Source organism: Eulemur rufifrons, chromosome 18, assembly GCF_041146395.1.
Source record: "Eulemur rufifrons isolate Redbay chromosome 18, OSU_ERuf_1, whole genome shotgun sequence".
NCBI lineage: Eukaryota > Metazoa > Chordata > Mammalia > Primates > Lemuridae > Eulemur > Eulemur rufifrons.
Window position 1 is genome coordinate 37706699 of NC_091000.1, and position 12983 is coordinate 37719681.

The following is a 12983-nucleotide window of genomic DNA, read 5'->3' on the forward strand; positions in this document are numbered from 1 at the left end:
AGAAAGTGAGTTATTAGACTTATTCACTTAAAGTGAGATTCCAGAAGTGTTACTTCCTGAGTAATGACAAGGTCCAAAGGGTGGCTATTCAAGTTTAGGTTGCCTGATTGGAATGGGGTATGAAAAGATGAAAGGTATTAGAGATGAAGAAGTTAATCAAATCTGAGACTAAGGCATAGGTTGGGTTGTACTAAGTCTTATATATTTTTTATCTGCCCTCACACTTTTTAGGCGCTTTGTCTAACTACAGATTTCCAAACCTGATTCAAATTACCAACTTTAGACATTTCTGGAAGTATACTGAGGAAAAAAAATTATACACCTTTACATATTGTTATTACTATACCCCATCATTTTGCATCAACATAGGTAGGTAGCCTCATGCAATAAATTTTATTTCAATTTTAGTATTTTATAATTTATATTTTAAAATATAGTAATATACTACATACTGTTAGTAGGCTGTATTTTTGATGATCTGTGAAAACTTTCAGCTTAGACGGCTTACATATCAGTTTGGAAGGAATTGCTAATTAAATGTATAGTCATTCCCTGAAAATACACCCAGTGACATGCAAAAGGTTAGAAACACCCAAGTTAATGGTGAGAGTTGGGGGTAGAGCACAAGCCCTAGATATGCCAAAGCCTTCAAGAAGTTTATGGGATTGACTGGAAAGAAGGTAGATGACAATGCTGAGGTGGGAAAGAGGTCAGTGAGATAGAATGGCACATGGAAACCAGGATGAGATGGGGTCAGTGTTGCACAAGACTGGGAAGTTCTCTGTAACAGGTTCCTCAAAATAGACCAAGGATCACCTGCATCAAAGTCACCATTCGTGGGCTCCACACTCCAATGAGAATCACAATGAGCAGCTAAAAGGAATCTACATTGATAACAGGATCCTCAGTTGATTCTAACTGAAACTAAATTTTGAGAACTGGTTGTTTAGAAGTATAGTGGAGAGCTGAGGAAATGCTGACGCTGCCTTCTACAGTAGAATGTTGGAGGATAATGGGCTTTGGCTCAAGATAATTGTAGAGAGGCAGAGAGGCCACTGTGGGGAGGTTAATGATGTTGCGGAACTGGGGATGTGGAGGCCTGTTTGTAATAGCTTTGCTTCTGGCAGAGATTCCCTATAGACAGCTGACTGTTAAAACAACAAAGGGGATTATAAATTACTAAAATCCATAGAACATTAACATAAGTTTTCAATTTGTTTCTTTAAAAATTATGCTACGTAGATGCTTTGGAAGGTTTTGCCCATTTTGCAGGATGAGATGTTTAAGTTGAGAAAATTTCTTAGTAAATGAAGTAATAGGCACACTGCTAGATGTCAGGAACATAAAAGGGGAACAAGGCAGATAAGCTCTCTGGTCTTAGAGAACAGTCTTGGGAGTGTGGGGAGAAAATATAGACAAATTAATTTTAGTGCTGTGTGACAAGTGATACACTAGTCAAGTATAGCACGGTCTCAGAACAGATAGGAGGAGTATGCAAAGATTACCTGAAGAATTACTATCTAGACTGAGGTCGGAAGGAGGAGCTAGCCAGACGAAGAAGAGTGAAGAATATTCCCCATCAGAGGCAACTGTAAAGATCTGAGGGAGGTGCACGACCACAGAATTGGAAGATACTATTGTTGGAGTGGAGAATGTGGGAGCAGGTGTGTGAGAAATGATATTTAGGGACTAGATTCTGCAAAACCTTAAAATCATGTTGAGTTTAAACTTCACCCAAAAGATAATGGAGAGCCACTAAATAATGTAAAAATGGAAGCGTCTCAATCAGATTTTCATTTTAGAAAATTGTCTCCGGCTACAGTCTAAAGAATGAATTGCAGGGCTGACAGGACTAGAGAGAAGGGGAACAAGTTAGATCTTCAAGGGAAGAAGAGAAGTTAAGACTTAGGACTTCTTCTGGTAGAGAAACTAGATCAGTAAAGAAGACCAAGCTATTCTTAAAGGTAGATGAGGAAAACTGGGAGAATGCAGTGTAAGGAAAGTAAGGGAGAAGGGAGTTTGTGTAATTTATACAACACTTGGAGAATTTGTGTAATTTATAGAATTCTCCAAGTATTCTCTTTGAGAATCACTCGTTTATTCAAAATATCTCCTCCTAACCTTAAGTTAAAGGGTAGGATTAATCTCTAGTTCTCCTTATGTATTCCAGTGTTGTGCCTCTTATTAAGGATGTGTATTTAAAGCGAATTTGCTGAACATTTTATGTTATGTGTTGGTTTTGCATTAACTTTAGTTCTTCAAAAGTAGATTACTATGCTGAATTTTAAGTTCTAAACTTGTGTTTTTAAGGTCATTCTTACTCTAACCTCTATTAAAATATGCAAAATAGAGCAAATTATTTTGATTTAAAATTAGCTCTCCTTCACAACTTTATGAAAGCTATTGCTACAAATATTACTTTGTATCCTTTGAAAAGTAACTAAATTGTACGTGAAACTTATTTAGAGCTTTTTGCTAAAAAACATTATATTTTGTTTTAGCTTAATTGTTTGAAAATATATTTTTTAAAATTATTAAATACTCCAGCATTATCCTAGTGGCTTGAATAGAAAGTTAACTGAGGTTTATTCCATTTTATTAGACAGTTGTTAAGCTCAGCCTTGCAAACTGTTAAACTTTGAGTTGAATGTCAGCAACATAAAAATGCAAATTAGGGATTTTATGTTGGTTATAAATGACCTCATTGTCTCTGAAATATAGGAGTAAATTCAATAGCAGATATTTAAAAGGTTGCTAAGCTAGGTACAGCTTTATAACTGAGACACTGAAAAAAATTAAGAGTTAGTAAAGAAGGTACATTTTAAGTTTTTGTGAACTACGAGACTATAATATTACTTAGAGAATGAGTATTTTATTAAAAAAAACAATCAACAAGCTTATAAAATCCTGAGTGTTATCTCACAGATCATCCATTTCTCTCACATAGCCCAAATCTCTTTGTGACTTAGCTGCCAGACCATGATCAAAATGCTAATACTCTTCAGAATCAGAATGGACTCACATGTACCACTTTTGGTTAGGTTCCTTCTGTTAATAGCATCTTAGGCGTAGGAAGGCCTTGGTGCTTTTCAGATTATACAGCTGTTTTACATAAAGGACAGGAGATTATTTTCTGGAAGAACTTTTGTTTTGCTGGCCTTTCCCTTGTTTTTTTGTTTGTTCTCTATATATTCCTTACTTTTTGTATTAAACTCAATTACCTTCCCTTTAAAGTATATCTTTCCCACATTTTTCTCTAACTCCCTCCATACTCACAAAGTGTTTCTGTTAAAGATATGATCATTTTATACACTGAGGTTTAATATACATTTAAAACTCAGATCTCTCAGACTTGTAACCTCTGTTTTGTTGCTCTTTTTAGAGTCAGTGGATATCAGAAGTTAATTATATAGTGGTTTTCAGACATAGGCATGCCCTAATATATTAATAATTAAGATGGCATTGTGAGCATAATACTAAGGGTGGGTATGCTTATAATTTCATGATTGGTGTATTCTACTGTCCTTGTCACTCAAAAAATAAAAGTCATTCATCCTAAAAGATAGGAAAACACATTCTTACATATAATGCTCAGTTTTAATTATAAAAAAACAATCTTTTACTGCTCCAACTTCTAATCTCCAGAAGAGTTCTATTTACAAGTTGGGATGGTGAGGAAGGAAATTAATAATATTAAGTGCCATATTTTATAGTGTGTACTTTTTTGTATGTGTCTGTGAGATAAGAATTGTTATCCCTTAACATCCCCATTTTATAGTAAGAAACTCAGCAATTCAGAGAACTTGCCTGAAATCATGCATGCCACCATTAAATGACAGAGCCAGGATTTAAACTTGGGTTTATCTGACCCTACTTCAGAGGCCATATTGCATCCATTATATCAAACTGCCTTATCAGATGATTGTTAATTATTATTTTTTAAAATAATGGAGGTATTGGAAATCAGAACCAGTTCTTAAACATTTTCACTGATACCCAAACAATCTCGTTTGCCTCCTGAAACTCCACCCTGTATCTCTCAGTACAGAAAGCATATTGGAATGCAACTAAAGAGTAAATTATAGAGATTACCTTGAACCTACCATAATATAAATACTTTACACACTGAAGTTGATAAATGTTTTACTTTCAACTACCATTAGTAACAAATCACATAACACCCACCTCACTGCCAGTGAAGACAGTAGTATGATAAAATCTCAAGGTCAAGAACTGTAGGATAAGGAGCCATTTCCAAACACAATCTGTTCTGTTTAATTTATTTCCAATAATATATCACTTGGTAACTGGACAGATATTTGTTTGGCTAAAAAAGGGAAACCAACCTCCAAAGTTGGAGATTTAAGGTTGAATAGATAAAATTACAAAATTTCTAAAACTAAGCAAAGATCCTTTAAAGCTATCATGTGATTATTTACTTATGACAAGGTAAATTTTCAGATTTTATATACAGCCTACTTATGCTAGAAGGACAGTAGAAGGTCAATATATGGGTGTTTGTTTTTCCAGTCTTAGCAGGAGTTAGGATCTGGATGGAATTTCAAGAACCGTTTTTAATTTAATTGAACCAATTGGCTTTTTAATACTTAAGTTATTAAAATGCTTTAGTGAAAATATTTAAGAATAGTTTTAAATAATATTAAAACTCAAGGACATTCCAGAATGGGAATTATTTTAATTCCTATGCCTTTAATTTGAAATTATGTATTCCTATAAATGTTTATGGTTAAATTAAGGAAGTTTAGTGGTAGAGATTCAGCATTCTCTGGACCTGAGTACCCAATCTTAATATAATCCCAGAGATTCCTCCAAAGATGATCTCAAAGTAGAGAAAAGCATGCCTCGTTACCTTGAAGATTCTATTCATCTTCAGCAAATGTTTTGTTTCAGTTCTCAAACTAGGTATCTATTTTCATTTACAGTGCATAATTTAACCTAGTCATTCTCACTGTTTTTTTGCCACTTTGTGTAAGTTAACAAGTTCCAAATTAAAAATAGTGAAAAATTTCAGGAAAATAAGTTAATTGAGGATTGCTAATGCATTGATCAAGAAAAACATCATGGATACATTTAGAAGTTAGGAGAACATTAGAATCCAGATAGAAACTTCAGCAAACATTCCAAAATAATGTGTTTAAATTGTATTATACAACATAAATGTCACTTAACTTGTACTATGACATTTTTACTTTAGTAGCAGAGTATATATAATTGTTTAGAATCAGATCTTCTTGACTAGCGATTTAAATAACCCCTTTGCATCCTGGTTTGTGATTATGGAAATTAACTTCTCTAAGGGCCTCTTATTTCGGTAGTATATGTTAGCCATTCCACTTTATTATTATACTTAACACATAGCTGTATCCCAAATTTTCATTAAGAGCTTATATTTCAATTACTCTTAATTATTCCTAAATTTCATTTTTTCTCTCCATTCTTTTGGCCACCTCTCTGAGCCTAGGTTGTAGTTACTGAATACCTGAGGTATAGTGGTATCTTAGGATTGATCTTGCCTCAGTTTCTAAACTCTTCCAAACTATTTTTACATGTCTGCCAAATTAATATTTTTAAAGTAGTCCTTTAACCAAATCAAGTTAGCCTCCTATTCCAAACTTTCATAATTCAATCAAGGCCAAATTCCCTACCTTGGTATTTTATTACCTGGCCTCCTTCTGGTTCATTTACCCCCATCTCTCAGCTGGACTGCATGCTATGCTAGTAACATAATGACTGCCCAGGGCTTCCCACTCCCTCCCCCTAATTTTTCTATTAGGTTGAGAATACTCCTTTCTCACCCCATTCCATCTCTGCAACATTCCATATCCTCCATAATGGTCATTGCTGAAGCTTAGGATCCATCTCTTCCATTAAGACTTTTCTTCTATTTAATGCATACTGATCATTCCTTCTTCTGAATCTTACATACATTATAAGTATTTTCCTGTTTGATTATATATTGCCTTCACCTGTTGATTAAGATGTATATGTCTTGTCCTAGGTAAAAAAGTATAACTCCCTCTTTGGAGAAATATCCTGGCCCTCTGCTATAGGCTCTGTTCTTTACCATTGCATTGAAAGAGTTGTGATGGACTAGACTATAACACTAGTTATATATCTTTATGATCTAAAGTCTATCTTAAACTGTGATCAGTCTAAAAATTTAGCTTAATCATTAGGTGTATTTATTTGTAACTTGTCATAGCCCTGGAATTATCATGAAAGTTTAATAAAGGTAAATAGAAAAGTGATTTTATTTTAGATTTAATGCCTTCATTTCAGTTTGTTTTCTGTGAAGCTCTAGTCATGTGGATAGGCCAGTTTTAAGTCTGCATTATTAATGAATGCAGTTGCATCACATACAGCCAACAAAATATAGCCTAAGCTTTGGTTCTTGGTGATTTTACATAGTTTTACTTGGCCTATTTGCCTAATAATTCCTAAGCCCTGAGATTTAATTTACAAGGTTCTGGACAAAATTTTTTCAAATATACTTAACTGAGTTTGTGCCTTTTAAAGACCGTCATGCTTCTTGACTTTTTTTCTTTTTAAGCTCTAAGACTTTATGTTGAATATTATTTTTACTACAGTTAAGGTTTAATTATAAGCTAATTTGCAGTTAATTCAACTAGTATCAGTGTTTAAAATAAATCCAAATAAAAAGATTTCCTTCACCCTGAATGAAGTCAGAGGAGCCCTGTTTACCTAGCTAACCTTGAAATTGAAGGGAAATTAACATTGCAAATGAATGATTTGTTTATACTAAGCATTAGCCAGGCTCACCATGATTATATAGACATCAGTCAGTTTTTACATATTAGGCATGACATTTTAGTGATCTTAACTTTGTTAATTAAAATGATTTTCCTGATGTTTCAGATTAAATATTTTAATTAAATTTTAATATCTGCCTGCTGCTTAGTTCCAGAATAATGAAGTGTGTTATTTGTGATATACAGTGTACTGCTTAATCGCAAACCTTGCTGTATTTGCTGCTGATTATACATTGTTATAGAATGCCATGACGGCCTTAAGGAATACTACACAGTAGAGAGAAAAACCGTTTAAGATATGATTAAAAGGACACGATTATTCTAAACCATTATGTGATGTGGGATATTTTACAAAGATTTTTTTCTTTTATTCAAATGTTGCTAAGGATTTGAAGCGTTCATTACCATCTGGACTTGGTCTCTCAGAAACCCAAATTACATCTCATGGCTTTGACAGTACCAAAGAGGGGGTTATTGAAGCAGGAGCATTTCAAGGTAAGAGCCCATGTATTTGTAAAGATGGCGGGATGGAGGATGGGAGTTCATGCTACTTTTATTAATAAAGCACAAGAATTGAGCCCTTTGATTCTGTGATAAAACACTGAACATAAACATAATCCTTTTTCTCTTCATTCTAAGTAATTTAGAAATTTTTAATATTCTTCGTATAAATAGATCAATATGCATAATTTCACTAAATATTATTTAAGAATTGGCTTTAAAATACTGAAATAAAAACTCAAAAATGTCGATTTGGATTATTTTAACTTGTAATCACAAAATTTATATATCTTAATGTTGATTTGTATAAATACATATTTCCTATTTCAAAGCAAATAGGAAAATGAACTTTTCTTCTCCTCCTGTATATGCTATCTATATAAGAGGTCTCCAAGACTACCCTTAGGTTCAGTAAATTGCTAGGAGGACTCACAGGACACAGTACATAGTCACACTCATGGCTATGATTTATTATAGTGTATTTTACCTTTACGACTAGTAAAGGTAAAAAGTGCATAAGATGAAGGCAGGGGAAAACTAGGTGTAAGCTTCCAAGGGTCTTCTCCCAGTGCAGTGTCATAGGAATTGTTAATTTCCCAGCAGTGAGATGTGACAACATAAGGAAAATGTTGCTGACCAGGGAAGCTCGTTTAGAGACGCAGTGCTCAGGATTTTTATTGGGGGTCTCCCACATAGGCATCCTCTGCCTAGCACGTATCCAGATTCAAGACTTCCAGAAGCAAAGCAGGTATAAGCAGCATAAACCACATTGTTGGTATAAACAGTTGAAGCACAATGAGCCATTCTTAATCATTCTAGGAATGGGGGGAATCTTTCCAAAATTCTACTTCCCAGATACCAGCAAAAGGCCAATCTTCTAAGCAGGCCTTTTTTTTTTTTTGAGACAGAGTCTCACTCTGTTGCCCAGGCTAGAGTGAGTGCCGTGGCGTCAGCCTAGCTCACAGCAACCTCAAACTCCTGAGCTCAAGTGATCCTCCTGTCTCAGCCTCCCGAGTAGCTGGGACTACAGGCATGCGCCACCATGCCCGGCTAATTTTTTCTATATATATTTTTAGCTGTCCATATAATTTCTTTCTATTTTTAGTAGAGATGGGGTCTCGCTCTTGCTCAGGCTGGTCTCGAACTCCTGAGCTCAAACGATCCACCCACCTCGGCCTCCCAGAGTGCTAGGATTACAGGCGTGAGCCACCGCGCCCGGCCGTAAGCAGGCCTTTTTAATGATACACAGATGTACCTGCTATATTAATTAACTCTTTTCTGCACACTTCCTATATATATACATATATATATTCTATTTTTAATAGAAAGGAAAAAATGCCTCCTCTTTTAATGCTCTTGCCTGTAATAACTTTTTTTTATTTTTACATGAGAGAAAGTAAAACCGTGTAAACATCTGAATGTGGAAAATAGATTGTTTTTTTGACAGTGCTGTAGTTAAAGTATAGTTATAGTTGATGTTCAACGAAGCATATTAATTTTAATGATGCATTAAAATTTCACAAAATGAAGAAAAAGATCCTCATGCCTTTGCAATCCTTAGCCCTCTTGTGTGTAGTAGTATTCTGTATTTTTATTATACTCTTGGCCCTGATACTTTATTCAATAACAATTTAGATTTTGAAATATATTGTTTACTATATGAGTTCTGGAAATAGGTGTTTAGGATAAGCTAGAATAATATCCTCTACTCTGGGCTGTGAAATGAATGGGCTATCTAGTGACATCCTTTTTCCCCCTTTTCATTCTTATGTTTAGAAAAATGAAGCTATAAAAAGGGAGCAAGTATGTCAATATCTTAGTCATTCTGAAGCATTGTGGCATTCTTATATAGGGGATAACTTTGAATTAGGAAGGATTAACTAAGTGCCTAAAATTATGAGTACTTAAAAATATTAGGCTTACTTTGCATAATTTGATGCAATTTTGGACCAGTCATCAATTTCAAAATTAAATGTCAATATAGAATTAAAAACTAATTTTACTATTAAGATATTTTAAGTATTTTCCATGAAATTATTTGGCTGACATTTGATTTAATCTTTTTTTCTGAAGTGAAATAGTCATATACGATAATTGAAATCAACTGGCCATTATAAAATGTTATGCACAAACATTAAAATCTAGGCAGTTTCATTTGCTTATAGATATATCCTAATCCTTCAAATTGAAATAAAATGTATGTTTCATGATAATGGCAGTAATTTACATCTTTTTGAACTGAGTTTATAAAACATTTTTTAACCCAAACTGCATTGTTTATCAGTATTATTAAAAAGATAATCATTCTACCATACTCAGATTAAACATTTACTATTAGAAAGTTGTAGTTGTTTTAAATGCCCTTGTTTTAAGATATATATAGATCAATTGGAATGAACATGAAAAAGAACAACATAATGATTAAAATCTAGAAAGTTGGTCTTATGAAAAAATATTAAAGGAATTAGGACTGTGTTAGCTTTCTGGAAAAATGATTGAATGATAACTTAATGGCTTTTTATTACTAGAGTGGTTATTACAAGAAGAGTATGAGTATTATTTTCCATCTATCTCTGCTTTTCCATCTAGCTCTACCTAGAGCAAATTTAGAAGAAATGATACTTAATTTAAATTCAGCCTTAAAACAACAAATATTGAAATCTGCCTAACAACAAAAATGTTGTAGAATCAACAATAGTGGAAATCATGAATAAATCAAAGCTTTTGAATGAAGTGTACTTGGTTCCTGGGTTTTGTTTTAATGGGGATTTCAATCACTGCATATATATATTCAGATTCCTAGATTTCTGTTGTTGAGATGAAACGGATCTAATTTCCCAAATTTAGTCAATTAGCAAGATGCTGGAATTTTAGGAGTTATTTTTTTATTGTTTAAAAGATTAGAATATTGAAGTTATAAAGAAGTGATAATTACCTTTTGTAAAGCAAAAAAGATGAAGTCCTGATTACCTCAGTACCACATTATTTGACATTTTAGTTTGGAAAGTTATATATCATTTGTTACATATATTATAAACATCTCATGTTGTATTATAGCATTATTTCTTGTGCAAGATTAATAAACTGTAATCACTAGAACAACAGAGCTTTGTTCCTGGGGTCATGAAGACATGACACTATAGTAGTCTTCTTTTATTTAATACTTATAATAGAATCCCTTGTGCCTTGGATAGTAGAGATGCAGTCTTTGTTTAAAATGATAATTGGACTAGATAACCTATTAAAATGCCTTCTAACTCAGCAAGTAACTTATGGATTAGTGTTTTCTGTATTGAATTTAATAATGGAGATATTATGGTGTTCAGAACATCTGAGTCTCTAATAAGAAACTGTTTTAACCTCTCTGGGTCTCATTTCTCTCACATTTTAATGTGAGAGTTTAGACTAGTTGATTTCCGTAATCCCTTCTAGTTTTAAATTTTATAATTCAACAGATTAGAGACAAGTATTATTGCATGTTTGAATTTTAATGTGAGATCCAGTCCAAATTAAGATTTTTGTACTCTTAGAACTGGTGATTGTTTCTGCAACAGAACTTACTATATCTGGGATATGACCAATTATTACTAATTGTAAGTAAAGAAACTAGATGTTGATTCTTATGAGAAAATTGAATTATGAATTTGATGCATTATATGTTTTCCAGAGAACTAGGGAAGAGTGTAATTGAAATAAAAACACATTGTAGACATTAAAATATTCTCAGCTAGCTGAGGAAGGACTTTCATATTTCTTTTAAACTTTTTAATTATCACTCTCTTTGGTTTAATGCTGAACATTAGCAAAGATGTTGGGTATTTAATATTTCTTACTGTATGGATAACTAAGGCTCAGGGACGTTAAATAATTTGCCAGGGTGTTCCTGATGTTATGTGATAGATAGAGCCAGAATTTCACACTCAGAGTTAGAATTTAAAACTCAGTTGTGTTTCATTCAAAAATTATGTTCTTCTGGTTCTCAAACTTAGTTGGTTTGAGAATCATCTTGTAGCTTTTAGAAAACAACAGATGCCTGTTTCACTGACGATCAGTAGATCTTTCAGAGTATCCCAAGTATGTTTTAAAAGCTCCAGTAGTGATTCATATGAGCAGTCAGAAAATACTCTACATCAGCACTTCTCAAACTTCAGAGTACATACATATTACCCGGGTATCCTGTGAAAATGCAGATTCAGGTTCAGTAAGTCTGGGGAAGGGCCTGAGATTCTGTGTTTCTAACAAGCTTCCAGGTGACTTAATTGTCTTAGGTCCCCTGCATCCACATTATGAATAACAATAAGCTATATTTTGTGATATTTGGTTTATAATTTGAAACTTTTGGCTACAATTACTGTGACTGCTATAATTCACATTTCTGTAAGACACATAAGCAAGCTTTAATAGCCCTTACTTACACATGCTGTTGGATTTTTTACTTGAAGAGTTTTTCCTTAGTATATAAGAGTAGCAAGTTTTGAAAGTTACTTACGGTTTAAATCATTCAACTATAGGACTTTAACCACATTCTATTAATTGATTTTGGAAATAGCAGAGTCCAGGTAATGTCCTAGTTAGATGTGATCTTGCCAAATTTCTTGTATAGTTATATGTTTTGATAGTTTGATGAAAAGTTTGTATGAGAACTCAGCCTGATAAGATCAATTTATTAGTCCTTTCCTGCAAGAAAGCAACTATATTAATTCAAGCTCTTAATCCTAGTGCTTGGATATTTTAAAGGAAAATGTACAGTATTTAGAAGAGGAGAAGGATTTTCACAGTTAAATGTCTACCCTTTTCAGGTTCCCCAGCACCACCATTGCCATCTGTTATGTCTCCTAGCAGGGTTGCAGCTAGTCGACTGGCTCAACAAGGAAGTGATTTAATTGTTCCTGCAGGTATTCACTGCACGGTTGGATACAACTCTTCTTGCTACTGCTGAAGCTAAACTAATTCACTCACTTTCATAATCACTTGCTTTATATTCTTAGGTGTGTGTTGTTCTGGCTTTTTTGGTGGCTGCTTATTAACAATAAGGGGGAAATAATCTTTCTAGCCATAACCTATCTTTCTGGCTTTTCAAAGTAATTAGCCTATATCCCAAACCTGAAATTTAATCCATTTAAAAACTAAAAACATTGTGAAATTTGATTAGTTTTAAATCATCCTTTCTTTGCTCTAGAAAACGTAGGTTTACTTATTTGATCCTAAACTCTCAGCTTTGCAGCTCTGCCCTCTGTTTTCAGTTAAACAAAAAAGGAAGCTTCAAAAATTGGGTTGTTTATTTTGGGGAATGGGTTAAGTGGAAAAGGTTGTGTCTTCTTATTTTCTCCTCAACTTACAAATAGTTGGCAGATTGCAACAAAATACTATGTAATTTACCCGTTATACCCAGTGAAAAATACTTGAGAAATCAATGTACTTTAATATTACTGGACTATAAAAACAAGGGAAAAATGAACACTTTCTTTTCATATGAAATGTTAACATTTATATTTTATTTCTGTGAGAATTTTGTAGATTCTTAAATGTGTTTCATCTTAAACACTGTTCTCAATTTTAGACTGTGGTAAAGCTATGGTTAAAGATTGGTCTGGCGGCAGGAATAAATGAGAGAAGAAATTTTTGCCAACTCTAATTTTTTAAAACTATTTTTACAACATTTTCTTTTTTCCTTATTTCATTGTTCTTTTT

The 12983-nt window shown here is 33.3% G+C and overlaps 1 protein-coding gene across 6 annotated transcripts in view; it reads left to right on the top strand.

The window, feature by feature from the left end:
- ARFIP1 (ARF interacting protein 1) overlaps positions 1-12983 on the top strand; it is an 83947-nt gene that overhangs the window by 37181 nt on the left and 33783 nt on the right. For 4 of the 6 annotated variants that reach the window (XM_069492888.1, XM_069492886.1, XM_069492884.1 and 1 more), the window contains 2 exons: positions 7178-7286; positions 12092-12187. In XM_069492888.1, coding sequence (XP_069348989.1) covers positions 7178-7286; positions 12092-12187 — 205 coding nt within the window. The remainder of the gene's footprint in view (positions 1-7177; positions 7287-12091; positions 12188-12983) is intronic. The other 2 variants (XM_069492890.1, XM_069492889.1) reach the window with 1 other exon arrangement.